Source organism: Aquarana catesbeiana, linkage group LG02 (assembly GCF_042186555.1).
Source record: "Aquarana catesbeiana isolate 2022-GZ linkage group LG02, ASM4218655v1, whole genome shotgun sequence".
Classification (NCBI taxonomy): Eukaryota; Metazoa; Chordata; class Amphibia; order Anura; family Ranidae; genus Aquarana; species Aquarana catesbeiana.
The window spans coordinates 10,547,343-10,569,379 of NC_133325.1; the positions used below are offsets into that span (position 1 = coordinate 10,547,343).

Consider the following 22,037-nt stretch of genomic DNA (forward strand, 5'->3'; position numbering starts at 1 on the left):
CAGGCTGCGTTTGCATAGGTAACACCCACATGTGATGCTAAGCCTCCATGATGGAAAGAACTGAAATCAAATTAATAAAAGGGGTGGGGCCAGGGACAGTCAGGCTAGGGAGGAGGAAAGATCTGGATGATGGACGTCCTCCAGCCAGGAAGGAGGCGGAGCTCTAATGCACATTGTGAGAAGCTCACAGTGTGCACTGAAATCAGAGCAAGCCATTTTAGTGTCGGGGGGGGGGTCATTACACCTGTGCAAGACTGAAGGGGAGGCCATAGAGATCATTGAAAGTACATGTCTGGCCAAACAAAAAACACATGATGCAAAAAAAAAAAAAAATGGTGTCAGCCCTGCTTGTTACTCTTTTGCTGAACTACAGAACACCTCCCCACAATGAGAGAGGGGGTCTGTAGTTCAAAGAACTGTAAGGGCCGTTGGCCTGCCATGAGATGACGTAGGCAGAGAAGAAAGCACGAAAGGTCATCAGCTCACCAGCTTTCTGGCAGGACCAACCGGTGTTATTTTGCACAGAATGAATGGATATAACGAAACACTTTTTATGGGATAGTTTATGGACCAAAAAGAAGAAAAGAGAAGAGGGCGATTGTTTAGTCACCATGAAAGTGTCTGTAACCCAACAAACCCTGAACAATCTACTATTTGTCTTCAATTTCTCCTGAGAAATAGCAATGCAGTCCCGCCATCTGTGCGCTCCCTGCGGCCAGGCCCTCCCGCCATCTGTGCGCTCCCTGCGGCCAGGTCCTCCCGCCATCTGTGCGCTCCCTGCGCACAGGTATTCTCAATATAGGTGCACTCCCAGTGCCCAGGCCCTCCAAATATTGGAGCCCTCCCTGTGCCCAGGTCTTCCCGATATCGGTGCCCTCCCTGTAACCAGGCCCTCCCGATACCTGAGCACAGGGAGCGCACTATTTCTGATATTGATGCGCTCCCTGTGCCTTGGCCCTCCTGATATCAGTGCGCTCCCTGTACCCATGCTTTCCTGATATAGGTATACACCCTGTAACCAGACCCGACTGATATCAGTATGCACCCTGTGCCCAGACCCTCCTGGTACCGATGCACTTCCTGTGCCTAGGCATTTGACATGAGCTGCGTCTATGCACTCCTGGTACAAGGTAACTTCCTGTGCCTAGGCCCCCTTCTATTAGGTCAGACCCTGTGCCTAGACACCCCCTTTCTGTGTCCTCATAGCTTTATATCTGCAGTGTAAGATCCTCTAAGGCACTGCTGTTCTCACAAGATTTAGAGTGAGATTTGGTGATGTCACTGCTGTTCTCCTTGATGGAGAGGAAGCAGTACCTGAGGATCTTCAGTGCAAGGACCTCCCTGCTTCATTCAATGGATTGCCCATCAAATTCACCCATCATCAGACCTCCAGTCATTGGATCGCTAACCATAAGAGCACCTGTCATCAGTTCACCCATTATTGGACCTCCAGCTATTGGCTCAACCACAGGATCACCTCTCATCAGCCCTCCATTCACTGGATCACTAATCATAAGATTACCGGCATCAGCTCACCCATCATTGGACCTCCAGTCACTGGCTCACCTATCTGATGCGTCACCAAGATAAGATGGTGTTGAGGACCTTTTTACCCAAGGTGGTATCCTTGTTCCACCATTCACGACATTGTGGTACTTTCCCTTTTGTCCTCATCCTGGGGAGAAGGTGCTTCACGCCTTGGATGTGGTACGAGCTGTTTGCATGTATCTGAAGTCTACAGCTTTGTTTCGACAGTCTGATTGTTCTACCGGAGGGTTCGGCTGCTTCCCATTCCGTTTCTAGGTGGACTTGTCAGCCTATTTTCAGGCCACTGACATCAGTGGCAAGGTTCCACCTTTCTCGGTTAAAGTCCATTCCACTAGGAGTGTCAGTGCTTCCCAGGATATTCAGTATCAAGCTTCTCTTCACCTTTGTAAGGCTGCTGCCTGGTCTTCTCTTCACACATTTACTGAGCTTTATCAGGTGGATTCATCCCTCCAGTTGTGGGTAGGTCAGGCAAGCCGCTTTCAATTTTGGTTATATTGGCAATGTTGCTCACCCACGTTCAGCACTTCAGCTTATCCCTACTAGTCATGAATATGTAGTCCTCTGTGTCCCCCGATGTATGATGAAGAATTGAGGAGTTTTGGTTTACCTGTGGAATCCTTCTTTCGGAGGACATCACGTAACACAGATTTCTTGCCCCTCTTGTGTTCCTCATTGATTGCTACAAAACTGCAGCTTGGCAGAGCTGAAAGAAGTTATGCCTGGCTGGGAATCCCACCCCTTTTTTACCCAGTTCATTTGAAGAAGGCAGCAAGCTTTGCTTTTCAACTTTTAAAAGGTCCTTCGCGGTATAAGCAACGAGAGACCTCTGTAGTTTATTAATGTGTTCCTTCTAAAGAGAAAAGCGGCACATACAACTGGAGAGAGAAAATAAAAAAAACAATTGACTGCATTCAAAGTGTCATAAAATATGCATATGATAAACACAAGCCATCCGTCTTTCCCAGCAAATTTCCACAGATAATGTATGCAAGAGGGATACACCAAAAAGTACTTCACTTGGGCTGTAAATGTAGAGTCCACCCCACGTTCCTATTTTCAGTCTCTTCATAATGGAGTCATCTTCCAGGATCCAGACCACTTCTCCTCCAAAGGCCTTCTTCAACACATGGGTTGATCAAGGTTCCCCCCCCTCCTACTTCCTGTAGCATAATTTCCTGTCCTGAGTTTCATGGACCAGTGCAACATGTTCATTAGCAATCAACAGGGGAATCTTCACTTCTAAACAATAGATGGTCTAAAAATGGAAGAAGGCGCATGTCTAGGCTATTAAAAAAAAAAAAAAACACCAAAATTGTCATAGCAACACACAGCATAACCCAGGTAGTCACAAATATGAAGTCATATGATGTCCTCCAAGAAAATAATTCTACGGGAAAACCAAAAATTATTATTATTTTTTTTTTTCACCATAATGCGTTTTGCATTCCATATATATTTAGTTGTGGAACATTCATTTTTAAGAATGGAATAGTCCTGACAATATAATTTGGTCCTGAATATATTGGCGCCGTTTAGAAGGGGTGGTACCTTGCTTGAAACACAACTCCAGCCAAAACCTTTTTATTTTGTGACGGACACAGCGGAGAGGAGCAACCACCGGCAGCGCTTCTTTCCGATTTCCCTTCTTCTCGTTTCTGGAGAGAACATGGTCACCAGAACAGGAAATACACATTTTCAACAGGGACCGAGTAATGAAGGGTAGTCTAGTCCTCCATTCATTTACCAATTATTGTCGGTGTCCCTTGGTGGAGCCACCCCCTCGCTTCCTGTCCTAGCACAAACGTTGTCCCAATAGACTCAAAGAAGCCCCAACATACCATCTAAGGTGTATTGTATTCAAAGAGGTGCGATCATTCAAATTTTCTTCCAGTAGAAGGCCACATCTCATGTGTGTCCCCTCCCCCTTTACATCACAGTCCATCCCTTTACAATACAACCCCTCCCCCCAATCATGTCACAGCCCCTTTCTTTACATCAGTGTCTTCAGTCAACCCTTTTCCGTCCTATCTTACATATCATGGCAGAGTGGGGGAGGTGCGATAGGCCTGGATGGGTGGTGGGAGCTTCCCAACTGTTGGGTGGGTGGTTGGTTGCTAAGACGTGGGGTGGTCCTAGCAACCAATCACTGGCTTGATAACTTAAACGGTAGGGCAGCTCTCACCGCCCATCCCACCTCCAACCCTTTGTCATGCAGAGAAGGGGACAGCAGCAGAGGGGGCAGAACACACAGGAGGCTGAATAGCGCGCCCACAAATCCAGATAAGACCAGAGCTGCCCCCAACATACAGATTACACCAAACTGCATTGTAAAGTTTTATTAAAAAGTTCTGAAAACAAAAAAAAAAAAAAAAATGAATTTGTATTTATTAATTCTCTTAAAATAAATTTCTCATAACCCATGCATCAACACTAGGCAGGCAAACACACATCACACCAAGCCAGAGGGCGGGGCTTCGACACTTCCACACAGCCGGGGAGAACCGGGAAATTGGGGGGCACTCACACCTAGGGAGACCTGGAGATTGGGGGGACACATAGGTTGGGTGATGGGCGACTCACAGCTGGAGAGCATAGAGTGACAAAAAGTGACTCTCCCAACCAGGAACATTTGGGTGGCAGCTGGAGAGGGTCAGGTGATGGGCAACTCTCAGCCGTGAGGGTTGGGCGACGGGGTAATGGGGACAGGTAATACCCATGACTGGAGAGGGTTGGATGACCCAACCATCGAGGGTCAGGTGATGGGCAACTCTCAGCCGTGAGGGTTGGGTGACAGGGTAATGGGGACAGGTAATACTCATGACTGGAGAGGGTTGGATGACCCAACCATCGAGGGTCAGGTGATGGGCGACTCTCAGCAAGGAGGTTCTGGTGATGGAGAGAGTCGGCCGATGGGGTAATGCCCATAGCTGGAGAGGGTTGGGGAGATGGGTAATAGGGACAGGGGTAATACCCATTACTAGAGAGAGTTGGGTGACCCAGCCATTGAGGGTCTGGTGATGGGCAACTCTCAGCTAGGAGGGTTGGGTGATGTGTAATGGGGAGGGTTGGGGACAGGGGTAACATTCATATCTGGGCAGACTCAAATGATAGGCCACCGGGGGGGGGGGGGGGGGGGTGTCTGGTGACCCTCATAGTCTGGTGCTGGGTTCCCTTGAACTTCCATGGGTTGTATGAAGTTTTTGCCCCCATCAAGAATCAGCAGGGGGTTGGTAGGGGTGGTGTGATGGTCCCCAGTTGCAGGCAACTGGTCCCTGATAAGAGCTCAGATGCCATACAGCCCAGTACAGGTTTCCTTTAAACTTAATCGAGAGGCCCCGACAACCAAAGCGCCCCCCCAAGCTGCAGGTCACTGGCTGACGACACACCCACACAGGCAATGAGAACAGCAATAGGCCGAGAAAATCAAATGCATCATTGTGACACCCAACCAGACGCTCCTCCTACTTTGGCAGATGGGACCAGGAGGTGTGAACGGGAAAAAAAAAAAAAAAAAAAAAAAATCACACCGGTCCAGGAGAGCCACACAATCCACATAAAAAACTCTGTACATAGGAAAAGTCTGAATGACTACAACTCATACCGACACCCCTCCCATCATCGACCAATCAACGGAGGACATCATTACAATGTACATTCCTCCCATCACCTCATCTAAGGAGGACGTCATTACAACGTATGCAGACATCCCTCCCATAATCGACCAATCACAGGAGGACATCATTAAAAAGGAGAAGTGGAAGATTTTTTACATATACACACACACACCAATAAAAATACTCTCCCCCCTCCCCCGGCCTTCTCTACCCACCTACAGGGTGACTGGTATCAATACTACAGGGCCCCAAACTAATGAGGATGTCTCTATTGAAACCAGACACCTGACTGGAACCAGGGGGCGGGCAGAGAGAGAGCCGGCTTTATTTCTATAGGAATCTTGGACTTCTCCTTTAATTCGTAGTTCACATTCAGCAGTCTGCCTGCAGGAAATGGCACCTCCTGGCCTCTGAGCCGGCTCTCCGGGGGGAGGGGGAAGGGGGCTGAAGATACAAAAGGCTTTCCGGAGGGAAAAAAAAAAAATCACATGACCAGACAAGGCCGCCCTCTACTGGCTGTGCAAAGTCAGTTCTCTCAAGTAAGACTGCGTGAGACTGCGGAGTTCTTCCATAGCATAGTCCTCTGGCATGGGGAGTCGGCCGATGTGGGGGGCGAGGAGCCTGAGGGGGACTCGCTGGAGGTCGGCGGTGTCATCAGATTCTGGTGAATGCTGTAAACGAAGGACGACACGGAGGATGTTGGCGACGCGTTTCGCCATTTCTGGAAAGGAAGAGAAAAACTTGGTTAGAACTTAGAAGAGTCGGTACGCCGAACACCCCAAACATTCACAAAGCCATTGTACTGGTAAGTGTACCTGTACTCACTATGGGGTTTAGAACTTCTGCCAGGTTTTTACTGCCCATTTCCTCCAATGGGAGGGATTTCTGTCCAGCGCTAGAGGAAAAATCCCCCCCCCATATGTCCAGCACTGGCCCCTCCCAACCCCCCCCCCCCCCCCATATATGTCCAGCATAGAGAGCTGATTTCTACACTAAGTCCTGAATGACCAGGAACAAAAAATAAAAACCAAAACTTGTACAGGAACCCACCAGTCAATCAATGAAGTGAGGGAAGTTCCCCCCCTCCATTCCATTGTGTAATCACCAGGCCCAGGACCTCCTATTGGTGGTTCCAGCTAAACCCAGGATAAGGATTGGCCACCACTTACCGGACTGAGCCAACCTGTCTTTGGATTTGTAGCATTGGATCTGCTCCACCCGGTTACAGACGGAGATGACTTTATTGTGTAACCTCTCCAACTCATACACCGAACATTCACTCTACAAGAGAAAAAGAGAATCGGTCATCCTTCACCCTCCACAGAGAAGCCCTGATAACCTCACCCCCAGCCCCACCCGTCACAGAAGAAATTCCCCATAACCTCGTTCTGAGCCCCACCCACCACAAACGATACCTGGTAACCACACCCTGAGCCTCATCTTGCAGATCAGGTCCCCCGTAACCTCACCCTGAGTCCCACCTACCACTGAAGATGCCCGATATTCTCTGGGGATAACCTCACTCAGAGGCCCAATCACCGGAGAACATAAACCATAACCCCGCCCTGAGGCCCAATCAGTAGAGAATATCAACCATAACCTCACCCTGAGGCCCAATAACCAGAAAATATCAACCATAACCTCACCCTGAGGCTCAATAAGCAGAAAATATCAACTATAACCTCATCCTGAGCCCTGCCATTCAGAGAAGATCCCACATACTTGCCTCGAGTCCCACCCACCACAGAAGATCCCGCTTAAAGTGGTTGTAAAAAGCACAATGTGCATTCTGTGCATGAAGGTAAAAAAAAAAAAACCTGTGTGCAACAGCCCCCCCCCCCCACTCATTTTTACCTGAGCCCCCCTCTATTTAGCAATGTCCACGAGAGACTTGCCTCTCTGGTTGACTCACATTTCTGGTTGGCTTTTGGCAGCAGCAGGAGCCAATTCGTGTGAGAATGGACACCCAAGCAGCCGCAGGTTGGGAGCGCGCCTGCTTGGATGCCCCCACAGCAAGCTGCTTGCTGTGGGGGCACCCGGCAGAAGGGAGGAACCAAGAGCGCCGGAAAGGGGCCCAAAAAGAAGAGGATCCGGGCTGTTCTATGCAAAACCACTACATAGAGAGGGCAAGTACGATTTTTTCTTTTTAAAACAAGACTTTACTATCGCTTTAACCACCTGAGTCCCACCCACCAGAGAAGATCCACCATAACCTCAACCTGAGCCCTACCCACCAGAGAGGATCCACCATAGCCTGTCCTAAACTCCATCTCCCAGAGAAGATCCCTCATAACCTTATCCTGAGCTCCACCCTCAAAGAAGGATCTCACATAACCGCACCCTGAGCCCCACCCACCACAGAAAATCTATCATAATCTTGTCCCGTGCTGAATCTTCCAAAGATTCCCCCATAACCTCATCCTGAAGCCCCATCACCCAGTCAAGATCACATCAATAACTTCACCCTGAGCTCCAGCCAGCACAGATCCCCCATAACCTCATCCTGAGCTGCACGGACCAAAGATGGGCCCCTCTATAAACTCGCCCCACCCACAAAAAGAAGATCCCCTCTTTAACCTTGCCCCCGCAAGATCCCCCATAACCTGGTCCTGAGCCTCACCTGCCGGATACTGTTCAGCATCTCTATGATAGTGATGTAATCCAAGCAGACCTGTCCTGCCGTGTCCCAACCCTGGATGTGGACACAGTTCTCAGGACGGGACAATTCATCTAAGAAGCTGTGTAGGTAGGAGTAATTCTCATTTATGATGGCATCTGGAAGACAAAGGACATTAAAAAGACATTCCCCGGAGGCCCGTCAGTACAGAACGCTTAAGAGAAGGTTGTGGTGCTGACCTGAAGCCAGATGGCGGGAGACCAGCCGGTGACATTGGTTCCAGTGGCCGGCTCTCAGGAGGTAGATGGCCTCTTTGTGTTGGTCTCCTTCTCTTCTGGAACGGATGGCTTTTGCCTCATGGATCCATTGTGCTGGGATGCAGAGCTTCTCAATCAGGAACTTCTCCTTCATCAGCGACTCCGGAGTCTCCTGCAGGACGCAGTGTCGGATCAGGAGCTCTCGCACAGCCGACTCCCGAACCCTAAAGAAAGGGAGGAGCCAAGCTGAGCCAAGGTGTGTTCCCAAATTCAAGGAAGAGTCCTTCTTTATTGATAGCAGACAATTCTAATACTGAAGTATCACTTACATGATGAACAGGATTCACATGAGGACTACTTACACGGGGTCAGAGATGTGAAGAATGATACGGAGGAATGACATGAAGACTACTTACACGGGGTCAGAGATGTGAAGGACAATACGGAGGAATGACATGAAGATTACTTACACAGGGTCAGGGATGTGAAGGATGACGAAGACGGCCCACTCCCACAGCCCCACATTCTCCAGCTGAGCGGCATAGCTGGCGTGCAGCACTCCCTGGCTCTGTGCTGACAGGTGGGTGTAATTTAAGGCCTGTAGAACCATCCAGAGGTGCCAGCTGAGACGATAGTCCAAGGGGTCGGAGGTGATACTTCGGGGGTCCAAGAGCTGGCGTAGGTCATAAGACCTACAGAGGAGTCACAAGATGAAAACCCCAATTATTATATAGAGAAAGGTCAGTCACCACAAAACCACCTCACCCTGAGCCCCAATCACCAGAGAATATCAACCATAACCTCACCCTGAGCCCCAATCACCAGAGAATATCAACCATTACCTCAACCTGAGGCCCAATCACCAGAGAATATCAACCATAACCTCACCCTGAGCCCCAATCACCAGAGAACATCAACCATAACCTCACCCTGAGCCCCAATCACCAGAGAATATCAACCATAACCTCACCCTGAGGCCCAATCACCAGAGAAGATCAACCATAACCTCACGCTGAGCCCCAATCACCAGAGAACATCAACCATAACCTCACCCTGAGCCCCAATCACCAGAGAACATCAACCATAACCTCACCCTGAGCCCCAATCACCAGAGAACATCAACCATAACCTCACCCTGAGCCCCAATCACCAGAGAACATCAACCATAACCTCACCCTGAGCCCCAATCACCAGAGAACATCAACCATAACCTCACCCTGAGCCCCAATCACCAGAGAACATCAACCATAACCTCACCCTGAGCCCCAATCACCAGAGAACATCAACCATAACCTCACCCTGAGCCCCAATCACCAGAGAACATCAACCATAACCTCACCCTGAGCCCCAATCACCAGAGAACATCAACCATAACCTCACCCTGAGCCCCAATCACCAGAGAACATCAACTATAACCTTACCCTGAGCCCCAATTACCAGAGAATGTCAACTATAACCTCACCCTGACCTGATCTCCCTCATCCAGTAATGACCAGCCCTCTCCCATACCATGGCGGTGTACTGTGATGCTCAGATTTGAAGGAATCTCATAGGATGGAAGTTGGATAAAAGCGACCGGGACAAGTCTACCCTACGACACAAGGCGCCTCTCACCTGTCACTGTACAGCTTCAGAAGGTGGAAGCAGACGTCTCTCTGCATAGATGGTGGGAAGGTTTCGGACTCCATAGCGAGGTCAGCGTTCTCCAGATATGAAGGCAGAGGGTAGGATGCATAGCACTGCCCCTCATCCGACACCTGGGGGGAAAAAAAAAAAAAAAAAGTCCATCAGTTCCGTTATCTGGCAGTCAGTAGAAGAGGAGGAGGAGTCAGTCCCGTTATCTGGCAGTCCGTAGAAGAGGAGGAGGAGTCAGTCCCATTATCTGGCAGTCCGTAGAAGAGGAGGAGGAGGAGTCAGTCCCATTATCTGGCAGTCAGTAGGAGGAGTCCGTCGGTCCCATTATCTGGCAGTCAGTAGAAGAGGAGGAGGAGTCGTCGGTCCCATTATCTGGCAGTCAGTAGAAGGGGAGGAGGAGTCGGTCCCATTATCTGGCAGTCAGTAGGAGGAGGAGTCAGTCCCGTTTTCTGGCAGTCAGTAGAAGGGGAGGAGGAGTCAGTGCCGTTATCTGGCAGTCAGTAGGAGGAGGAGTCAGTGCCGTTATCTGGCAGTCCGTAGAAGAGGAGGAGGAGTCGGTCCTGTTATCTGGCAGTCAGTAGGAGGAGGAGTCAGTGCCGTTATCTGGCAGTCCGTAGAAGAGGAGGAGGAGTCAGTCCTGTTATCTGGCAGTCAGTAGGAGGAGGAGGAGTCAGTCCCATTATCTGGCAGTCCGTGTCAATGGAGAACGGCTACCTGAAAAGCCTCCTCGTATTTCTGTAGTGCCTGGGCGATGGAGGCGGTAGGTGGGAGCATGTACCAGAGGTGAACAGCCAACGCTCGCTTCCAGTCCAGTTGTGAGCAGACATTGATGGATTTCTTATCGGAGGATTGCCATACCTAGGGGGGAGGGGAGAAAACACTTATGGTTACATTGGATTGGCAGAACAAGTGCAGCACTGAGCTTTCACCAATAAAAGTCCTCATTTACGTTCCCCTTCCTGTACAGGACGACTACAGAAGATCCAGGAGGGTGAGGGATTTCCTTGGAAATGATTTGGGACATCTTTCCTTGTGGATTTATCCCCAGAAGCCTTCCCTGTGAGGGAAGGAGAGCGGAGGAGGCGCTCCATGGTGGGACCCAGGTAAGACCCAACTTCCCCCAACCTCAGATTGACTTTACCTGGGAACTACTATCTGACCTGACCTGGCTCCCCGGGGGATTAGAAAGGGAACAGATATATTGGGATTACTGTATATATCTTGACGTTGGTAGATTATGCTACTCGACAGTGACAAAGCCTCTGCTTCTGATCTCTGCCAAGGTGGGTTTCCCTCAGGAGATTATCTCGGACCAAGGGACCTGACACAGCAGTTGTGAAATTAAGCTTCTACAGAGCTCCCCCTACCACCCCCAGACTTACAGATTAAGGGAGCAATTTAATGGAACGACGAAGCAATTACTGCGGACGTTCGCAACTTCCCACCGGGATAGGGAGAAATTTCTGCCGCACCTCCTGTTCGCTTACCGGGACGTGCCGCAGGAATCTACGGGGTTCTCCCCATTTGTTATTGTACGGAAGATAGACGAGGGGGCCATTAGATCTACTTAGAGCTCATTGGGAAGGAGGTGTAGGGGCTGAGGAGACCTCTGTGGTAGGATACGTACTAGTGCTCAGGGACCGGCTGAAGAACCTTCAGACCGCGCAGGGGCAGCAGAAGCGGAGGTATGACTGTACCACCCAGAATTACACCCTGGCTGTAAGGCAAAGAAGTTCTTGCCCCCAAGCCTACCAAAATCAGACAAATTATAGGAATGCGACCACAGAAAATGCTTTGATTTCTGCCCCAGCCCCAAATGTTTGTGTCCATTCAGATGCCTCTACCTTCGGGTTGGAAGCAGTGCTAAGGGAGGGGAGGTGGGGTTTGCAGCCGTGGAAAAAGAATGTTTGGCGCTGGTGTGGGCCCTGAAAACACTTCGGGTCGTATCTCAATGGACGATCCTTCACAGTGCTCATTTGTCCGGGGACAGCGGACACTTACTGCGGTGGAGTTATGCCCTACAACTTTACTGTGCAGTACAAACTGGGACAACAAAAATGGCAACGCAGATGGACTTTCCCGGCAAAACGACCTTTGAGGTGATCCGTATTGGATCTAGCTGGGTCTGCTGGACTATGGAACGGGGGCGGAGGAGTATTTGCCCTTCTAAAAAAGGGAGCCCTGCCAGGGCATGGGGACACGCCGCTCTAAAAAGCAGAGACCCGCCCGGGGATGGGGACACACCGCTCTAAAAAGGGAGACCTGCCCGGGGACACGCCGCTCTAAAAAGTGGAGACTCGCCCGAGGATGGGGACGTACCGCTCTAAAAAGGGAGACCTGCCCGGGGACGCACCGCTCTAAAAAGGGAGACCTGCCCGGGGACGCGCCGTACTAAAAAGAGACCCACCCGGGGAATGGGACGCACCATACTAAAAAAGAGACCCGCCTGGAGATGGGGACGCGCCGTACTAAAAAGGGAGACCCGCCCGGAGATGGAGACGCGCCGCTCTGAAGGGTGGCCCGCTGCTCGGAAGCCCTGTACTTACCGCAGTGCCAGATAAGAGCACATAGACCTTCAGCCTCTCCTCCTGGATGAAGCGGTCCACCTGCTGCTTCTGCCAGTCCTCCAGCTGCATACGCATCAGTTCCTGTAGCTGCTGACTGCCCACCAACTGCGACAACATCATAGAGAGCCGATGGTCCCCTGCAAAGACATCACACAGCTAGGAAAAGAGGCCTCTGCTGTCCCCACACACACACACACAGCGCCCCTTAATGACGGAAGAGATTATAGGAACACACGCCAAGCGCTCACCAGATCTCTGCGCCAGTCGACACGCCTCACTGATACGGCAGCCGGTCAGGTAGCTGAAGACGGCCTCGATGGGACGTTCCTTTTGGTGCATCACCACCTCCGACTCAATGCGATCAACCGCCGTCTCAGCCAACCAATGGGAGAAGGCCTTCCTGCGCTGTAATCTCTCCACATACTGGTTGGTTTCATCTAGGCTTGCCTCCAGTTCCCGCAGCTGGCCCCACAACGCCTTGCACATGGTCCACGTTAGGCACCACTGTTTTACCACAGCTGTACAGAGCAAAAATATGGAGCACATTATACGGAGCGTAACCCCTTCATTCATCCAACATACAGAGCGTAACCCCTTCATTCACCCAACAGATGGAGCGTAGCCCCTTCATTCACCCAATATACAGAGCGTAGCCCCTTCATTCACCCAATATACAGAGCGTAGCCCCTTCATTCACCCAATATACAGAGCGTAGCCCCTTCATTCACCCAATATACAGAGCGTAGCCCCTTCATTCACCCAATATACAGAGCGTAGCCCCTTCATTCACCCAATATACAGAGCGTAGCCCCTTCATTCACCCAATAGACAGAGCGTAACCCCTTCATTCACCCAATAGACAGAGCGTAACCCCTTCATTCACCCAATAGACAGAGCGTAACCCCTTCATTCACCCAATAGACAGAGCGTAACCCCTTCATTCACCCAATAGACAGAGCGTAACCCCTTCATTCACCCAATAGACAGAGCGTAACCCCTTCATTCACCCAATAGACAGAGCGTAACCCCTTCATTCACCCAATAGACAGAGCGTAACCCCTTCATTCACCCAATAGACAGAGCGTAACCCCTTCATTCACCCAATAGACAGAGCGTAACCCCTTCATTCACCCAATATGGTATATAAGCTTTAGACCTTAGAAGCAAAGACCGGTGTATTTAGGACCTAAAAATAATAATTTAGAAAATGACCCAACCGCCTCTATAACTGACCAAGCCCTGGGTCCCCAGCGCCCCCCCCTCTACCCAACTGCATCTATATCTGACCAATCCCTGGACCCCAGACATTCCACCCCTCTACCTAAACACCTCTATTACTGATCAATCCCTGGGTCCCCAGGCCCCACTCAACGTATTGATAATTTAACGTCCTTATGAGACCAGCCAAGTCTCCTCACATCATAGAATGTTCAGCCTCAATGGTTCTACTTACCTTCCATCTCTGAAGGCTCCTGGCACTCTTCACTGACCCATCCGGCGTAGTCATGAATGGCGGCAAAGCCAGGGTTGGGTATAAGGAGAGGACATGGCTCAGGCTTTATGGTGCTGTTCTTCAGCTCAATCTCCAGTGGGATCAGATAAGACTGAAGATCCTTCCCCTTCTCCTCCAAACTCAGCTTCTCCAGGTGGACTTTAAACGGAGATTCCATAAGTCTGAGGAAACAGATGGAGGAGATTAGTCACTTACACAGGAAAAAGGAGGTTGGGTGATCTGGAACAGAATGTAGACTTCTCCTGGGAAATAACCTGACCTGCGTTCTATGATCTACATAAACATAGCAGCTCTTCCATACAAACTAGGAACCAGTAAGTTCCAGAACCTTCATACCCGACACCCATCACTTCACATGACTGACCTTTCCAAGGTCTGTCCAGAGGCACAGCTTCTAACATTCATATAGGAACCCAATTAAGGGAAACATGAAAGGACGGCAGGCAGTAAGCTGAGCTTCCCTGAGGGATTTAATAAATTAGGACTTTTAGTTTATCTGTAGGACATCTCCATTTACAGAGGACTTCATATTCATGGCTACTTGGTTTATGTTGCCACCTTCAGGCAAATAGATACCAGTCTCATCATACATCACTTGTAGGTGGTGGTGCACTGGAAAGGATTTAGGGATCTTCCGGGAGTCTCCAGGACCCAAAATCAGCGACTGCAGACTAACTTCAGGTTACAGCGCACCACATCTTCCAGCAAGCCCATCAGAGTCTTCTGTCTGGGACAACCCTTGAGCCAGAGGTTCCTCCTGGGAGGCCAGATCTGCAGAGGATAATCGATCAATCATTCCCCCCCTCTTCCTCATAAAAAGGTAGCCGCTTGTGCCACTAAAATTAGAGCTATTCAGGGATTCACACCTAAGCTGACCCTTTGGGGAGCTATTGCAGGGGGTCCTCCTTACCTGATGGGGTGAACCCCAAAATCCCTCTATTGTCTGCTAGAGGCCAGGACTTGGCAAGGGATTGTAAAGCCCAGAGGGGGGCAGCCACCCATCTGAACGGAGTGAGAGCGTGTGTGTTTACCACCTACTCCACTGACACTCACCAGTCTATAGCTGCCAGGAGGCCAATCATCACTCAACTCCCCATTTAGAGGATCACTGCCCTGGACTGGAAAGTTACCAGATACACCCTACCCTGGAGTTTGCTGGTCACGGCTGGATCATGCAGGTAGTAGACATTACAGTCCCAAAACCACCCCCCAATGCATGCAGGTAAAGTCCCTCCTGGTCATTAGGCTACAGTGACCAATCCAGATGTGGTCCTTCTCTAACTCATCAGGCCAGGATATCAAGACCAAGTCCATACAAAAGGAAATCTTGGGAGAAATCTAAACTACATCACCTGAGGACACGAAAACCTGAGGCTTTGCAGAGATGGGAGGGGTTATGTCTGGGCAGGGATTCCCACCTTTGATTTGTCAGTGTCCCATAGACCTGAAGGTGGCAGCATAACCCAAGTAGTCTGGAATATCAACTCCTATGTCCAATGATGTACCATAAAGAAAAAGAAACCTTGCTCAAGGAACACTTGGCAACCTTTGGGGGAACCCCGGTCCAATCAATATAGATGGAGGTATATCAACTGAGATCTCCTCTAATGACCCAACATCTGGCATCTTCTCCTGTGTCAGTCATTATAAAGGAAGGTCCATCAATGGAGTTCTTCTCTAATAACCCAACATCTGGAGTCTTCTGCTGGGCAGGCCATCATAGGTATTTCTGCTCACCATTAGGTGGCGGTATAACAACTATAAATGGATAAACTCCTCCCATTTTTGCTCATGTATTCCCATAAACAAGCCACACTGGAGAGATTTACCTTCTACGTATAATTCATCATCAGGGGGTGCATGTGCATTGTACCCCCCAGAATGTGGCCCTCTTGGCCTTCATGGAGACTTACGATTTGGCAGGGACTGGTTTGGGCAGAAATCCATAGTCATTCCCTTGTTTGTCGGTTTTCTCCACCATGCTGGACTCGCTGATGACCTTCCCGCTGTGAACCAAAGTCCAGTTGGGCCCCCAACCGACCCGGAACGACCGTCCCATAAACAGGCCCATGTCAATCAACATCCTGCCCCGGCCAGTGCATATGGACTTCTTGAGGGGTACCAGGCCTTGCTGCCTTTGGGTCCCCACAGTCTTCAGCTGTATTTCTGGGGCAGGAGATGGCATCAGGAAGGAGGGGGCTAGGAGACCCAGGCCAGGCCATGGGGCCCCCATGGAGGCTGATGAAGATGGACGAGGACTTTGACCAGACTCACTCTGTTTGAGTAATGAAGATCCAGTGAAGCGGGACTGCAGGAGACCTCCAACTGGGAAAAGAAGATGGATTATAGAATACTGCAAGAGCCAACAATCAGATAGAAACCATTACAAACTTCTCTCCATGTCTGCTTCCTACAAGTCTAGAAGCTCCTTTCCTACAGGAGGTTAACCATTTCGCTGCCAGGTCTGTACAGCGTATGGACCTAAAGCACTGCTTCAAGCTGGCCAGGTCCATATGCCGTACAAAGCCCGTCCCAGCATGCCAAGGTTCTAGGTGTAATCCTGGACTCTCAACTGTCCTTTCGGCCCCTCGTCCAATCACTGTCCAAATCTTTCCACCTCAACCTGTCCAAAATACACTCCTTAGCTCCTAATCCACTCCCTCGTCAACTCTCGCCTCGACTACTGCAACTCCCCTCTCATTGGCTTACCTCTACATAGACTATCCCTCCTTTAGTCCATCATTAATGCTGCTGCCAGACTCATCCACCTTACCAACCGCCCAGTGTCTGCTACTCCTCTCTGCCAATCCCTCCACTGGCCTCCACCCCTCTCTACCAATCCCTCCACTGGTCTCCATTCAGTGTCCTCCACCCCTCTCTACCAATCCCTCCACTGGTCTCCATTCAGTGTCCTCCACCCCTCTCCACTGGTCTCCATTCAGTGTCCTCCACCCCTCTCTGCCAATTCCTCCACCGGTCTCCATTCAGTGTCCTCCACCCCTCTCTACCAATCCCTCCACTGGCCTCCATTCAGTGTCCTCCACCCCTCTCTGCCAATCCCTCCACTGGCCTCCATTCAGTGTCCTCCACCCCTCTCTGCCAATCCCTCCACTGGCCTCCATTCAGTGTCCTCCACCCCTCTCTACCAATCCCTCCACTGGTCTCCATTCAGTGTCCTCCACCCCTCTCTACCAATCCCTCCACTGGTCTCCATTCAGTGTCCTCCATCCCTCTCTGCCAATCCCTCCACTGGTCTCCATTCAGTGTCCTCCACCCCTCTCCACTGGTCTCCATTTAGTGTCCTCCACCCCTCTCTACCAATCCCTCCACTGGTCTCCATTCAGTGTCCTCCACCCCTCTCTACCAATCCCTCCACTGGTCTCCATTCAGTGTCCTCCACCCCTCTCCACTGGTCTCCATTCAGTGTCCTCCACCCCTCTCTGCCAATCCCTCCACTGGCCTCCATTCAGTGTCCTCCACCCCTCTCTGCCAATCCCTCCACTGGCCTCCATTCAGTGTCCTCCACCCCTCTCTACCACTCCCTCCACTGGCCTCCATTCAGTGTCCTCCACCCCTCTCTGCCAATCCCTCCATTCAGTGTCCTCCACCCCTCTCTACCAATCCCTCCACTGGTCTCCATTCAGTGTCCTCCACCCCTCTCTGCCAATCCCTCCGCTGGCATCCATTCAGTGTCCTCCACCCCTCTCTACCAATCCCTCCACTGGTCTCCATTCACTGTCCTCCACCCCTCTCTGCCAATCCCTACACTGACCTCCATCCAGTGTCCTCCACCCCTCTCTACCAATCCCTCCACTGGTCTCCATTCAGTGTCCTCCACCCCTCTCTTCAAATCCCTCCTTCCCCATTCTGCCAATGCCTCCACTAACTGCCACTCACCCAACAAGTCGTCCACAATTCTGCCCCCAGCTACATCACGAGCCTAGTCTCAAAATGCCAACCAAATCGTTCTTGCCGGTACTCCCAAGACTACCTACTCTCTCGTTCAGTCGTCGCCTCCCCCCATACTCGCCTCCAGGACTTTTCCTGCGCCTCTCCCATCCTATGGAACTCCCTACCCCAATCTGTCAGATTATCTCCTACTCTGTTTGCTTTTAGACAATCCCTAAAAACCCTCCTCTTCAGAGAAGCCTATCCTGTCCCCACAGGGTACTTTCATCTCCTCCCCCACAGCTATTACCTTTTGTATCACTTGATCCTCCTTCCTAAAATGTGTTTACCAGCCCCCTTCCTTTCCTTGAACGGACATAGTGAGCAATCAGTACTGATCACTCCTGTGTCCATTCATCACTGGAGTAAACTGTACTTCCGTTTTGTGAATGAGTAAGAATCTCTCCTGCTGGTAAACCAACAGCGGTGACGTGAACACACCGCTCCGCCCTACGCGGTGTTTCGTAATAAAATTACGTCTTTCAGGGGCACCCTGGAAATGTTGTGTTACCAGCAGGACGGGCTGTCTGTGAGCTTCCGGCCAGCGCTCCAGACCTCTTTCTAGGCGCTCAACTTTAAATTTTACATGTGAGTGTTTACTTTTTTGATTTAATAAAGCCATACGATTTTACACTATTGGAGCTTTTTCCGTTTAGATTACAATCACTCTGCTGAGAGTTTGACGTCCCGCAAGTGTGAACCATTCCATCATATATCAAGGCCCCTGATGTTCCATCCCAGTGCCAATGCTCGGTAGTGGTCTGGAACAATCCGTTCATACAGCTCACTCTGACCCTCTGTAGTGGGGGGGTCATGAGTTTCTGGTAAGTGGCCAGTCTCTCTATACGTGGTGGTGGACCAAGCACTTTGTCCTTATCCAGCAGGACCTCCATTGATTTCATTAATCACCTGGGTGATTTCATCTTGTTGTTCACACATGGACTTACATATAATTTCTCTTCACTGTTGCACATGAAGAATGCATTTTTGATGGATTATTCATTTATTCATTTGTTATTTACTCTTTTATATTGGTGATTCATTATAATTTATATGCTCTACACACCTTATTTGTTATTCGCTTATAAGGGAGTACTGATAGTCATTTGCATGGACACCAGTTTCCTCATTAGCGCGATTCCATTTTTCGAAGTCGATTTTACTGTGTTTGTGTTGCATATAGGAATCCGCAGCTCTTTAATCCCCTTTTTTGTTTACACATTTCACCTATGCGCAGTTACAACCCTCCCCCCCTTTTTTTTCCCCAACCCAGAATTATTTTGCAGTATTCCGTTCAGTTCCAATATTAATGTTTACATTTGGAAACCCACAGCAATCAAGTACTACACCGAGCTAAGCGGTTGCTATGGGTTATCACACATTTCTTTGTACTGTTGAGGTCATTGTGAACTCACCACTGGAGGTCCGCTGAGCCTGAGAGGAGGGGTGGAGGAGTCGGGGGGAGCGCCCTTCCTGTGAGGTCTCCAGCAAGGATGGGTAGTGGCCATAAGGAGATAAGAGATCCGTCACACCATCTTCATCCATCAGAAGAGACGCCTTCATCACCTGACAAATACAGGAAACACCATCAACACCCAGCCAAGGAGGGCCAGAACCTACCTAGACAACCAGGGGAGGGCCAGAACCTACCTACCCACCCAACAGGGGAGGGCCAGAACCTACCTACCCAACAGGGGAAAGGACAGAACCTACCTACCCAGCCAACAGGGGAGGGCCAGAACCTACCTACCCAACAGGGGAAAGGACAGAACCTACCTACCCAGCCAACAGGGGAGGGCCAGAACCTACCTACCCAACAGGGGAAAGGACAGAACCTACCTACCCACCCACCCAACAGGGGAAAGGACAGAACCTACCTACCCACCCAACAGGGGAAAGGACAGAACCTACCTACCCAGCCAACAGGGGAAAGGACAGAACCTACCTACCCAGCCAACAGGGGAGGGCCAGAACCTACCTACCCAACAGGGGAAAGGACAGAACCTACCTACCCAACAGGGGAAAGGACAGAACCTACCTACCCAACAGGGGAAAGGACAGAACCTACCTACCCACCCACCCAACAGGGGAAAGGACAGAACCTACCTACCCAACAGGGGAAAGGACAGAACCTACCTACCCAACAGGGGAAAGGACAGAACCTACCTACCCACCCAACAGGAAAAAGGACAGACCCTACCTACCCACTCAACAGGGGAGGGCCAGAACCTACCTACCCACCCACCCAACAGGAAAAAAGGACAGACCCTACCTACCCACTCAACAGGGGAGGGCCAGAACCTACCTATTAGATTACTTCCTTTGGCTATGTTGGTATGCAGACAGCTAAAAAAAATAACCACCCCAGTGACCTCTCCTTCCTGTACTCTCCACCCAGGTGACCCATCACTGACACCAATAAATGGCGTCCAACAAACAAGTGCTCACTGTGCCTGCTGTTGAGATGTGGCGAGTTTGTGCTGAACACCCCCAGAAGCTGAAATCACATTGATGAGCGCCAAGCCTGGCCTCCAACCTTCATATCCTTCAGGGCATAAGTGAAGATAACAAATGGAGACCCACCCAACCCAGGAGAATCTGGAAATGGTGTTGGTAAGTTCCCACGGGCCAGTCTCTGAGGAACTCACCTGCAGAGCATGAGGGTTCACCCCGAGAGAAGAGGCAATGTGTATGGAGGCAGAGAGCGATTCCTGATCCTCCGGAACCTCCAGATCTTCCATGGCCGTTTCCTTGAACGTCTCCTGAGTCACATCCACCATGTCGCTGTCCAGCTCCAGAGCGTGTCCCAACAGTTCCGCCACTGAGCCCTGAGAAGAGACAGAACGGTTCACACTGCTGCCACTAGGGGGCTTTAAGTGAGGAATTGGCCACTAGCCTGGAAAATGTAACAAGGAATAATGAAGAATGGTGCAGGTAAGGATACAGCTGACCTACAACAAGCATACATGTGAATGTGAGGTAGGAGGTGTACGATTATACTAGAAAGTCCAGAAATATCCATGGTGGCATCTCAATGAGACGGATGTGATCTCTGCAATAAAAAGGAAACAGCAGAGGGCGCTAACTAGGTGGCAACTCACAAAGTGCATGAGGGTAAGAGCAGGTCATACACCCGGTGACGGTTAGCTGCTGCTCAAGGTGTCTTCAGAAGCCAGAGAGCCCCAACTTGGGGAGCGTGGCTACAGGTTTTGGACTGTAACTGCTCCTTTTTCAACCCTAAGGACATGCACATGGGGACACATGATCAGGGAGGAGGAGGAGGAGGAGGAGGAGCTCCGGCTCCCCACGTTGTGGCCCTTCCCAGGTGTGACGACACTTCTAGTCTTGTACAGTCCATGAGCGCCAGGATTTCTGGTGTCCTACACAGCTTCTGAAGACACACCGAGGCTCATCAGCTCGCCGCCCCGGGTGAATAACAGGCTGTCTTCAGCTCGCCGCCCCGGGTGAATAACAGGCTGTCTTCAGCTCGCCGCCCCGGGTGAATAACAGGCTGTCTTCAGCTCACCGCACCGGGTGAATAACAGGCTGTCTTCCTCATGCACTTTGTAAGTTGCCATTTGTTATTTTTAGAATCAAGTCTTTACCAATGTACTGCACTTAGTTGGCGCCCTCTGCCATTTCCTTTAGCCTGGAAACAAGTGAAAATCAGACAAGATGGTCATCAAGCTTACTGCAAAATCTGTTCCTTGAAGTACATGGAGAGACACAGGAAGTCTTTCCTTCAGATTATACTTCAGCGTACGGAAGGACTGGACACTGGCAAAGCTTTAGGTCAGTCCAGGAGAACACATACTACCAAAAATAAGGCCTACCCTGAAAATAAGACCTACTGTAATATTCGGGGAGGTCTGCAATATAAGCCCTACCCTGAAAATAAGCCCTAGTTTAAAGTGGTTGTAAATTGCTAAAATCCGCTGTATGAATCCTCCAATGTAAAAGGCGTTTCTGTAATCCAATTGAGTCAAATATCTTCGTAGAGCACGGCTCGGCGGTCAGCTGACCTCTGCTGCTCCCCTTCTCTTCTCCTGGCTGTCAGCGGGGAATCTCTGCCCCCTCCCTCTGCAATGCTTGTAGCAGGGAAGACAGCTCAGGCGGGTCACAGAAAGAAGGTACGTGACTCAAATTACCGAAATGCACACCTTTTATATACATCTAGCATTTTACAACCACTTTTACTATTGTTCACACTGAGGATTCCTGACAGGCAGGGAGGGAGAGGGGGAGAGAAGACAGCATGTTAAATGGCAAGCCCTACCCTAAAAATAAGCCCTACTGTGTTTTTTGGTGGCCAAAATTAGGATAAGACCCGGGCTTATT

The 22,037-nt window shown here is 50.3% G+C and overlaps 1 protein-coding gene across 1 annotated transcript in view; it reads right to left on the reverse strand.

Moving 5' to 3' along the window:
• Positions 1-3,869: 3,869 nt before the first annotated feature.
• The window catches only part of NUP98 (nucleoporin 98 and 96 precursor), a 94,666-nt gene continuing 76,498 nt past the window's right edge, over positions 3,870-22,037 (reverse strand). The window contains exons 21-33 of the mRNA XM_073612545.1: positions 20,348-20,527; positions 19,115-19,265; positions 15,665-16,076; positions 13,692-13,912; positions 12,487-12,756; positions 12,218-12,375; positions 10,386-10,529; positions 9,651-9,793; positions 8,507-8,728; positions 8,019-8,260; positions 7,783-7,937; positions 6,332-6,443; positions 3,870-5,883 (exon numbers count right to left, since the gene is read on the reverse strand). Coding sequence (XP_073468646.1) covers positions 5,672-5,883; positions 6,332-6,443; positions 7,783-7,937; positions 8,019-8,260; positions 8,507-8,728; positions 9,651-9,793; positions 10,386-10,529; positions 12,218-12,375; positions 12,487-12,756; positions 13,692-13,912; positions 15,665-16,076; positions 19,115-19,265; positions 20,348-20,527 — 2,622 coding nt within the window. The 3' untranslated portion in view covers positions 3,870-5,671. The remainder of the gene's footprint in view (positions 5,884-6,331; positions 6,444-7,782; positions 7,938-8,018; positions 8,261-8,506; positions 8,729-9,650; positions 9,794-10,385; positions 10,530-12,217; positions 12,376-12,486; positions 12,757-13,691; positions 13,913-15,664; positions 16,077-19,114; positions 19,266-20,347; positions 20,528-22,037) is intronic.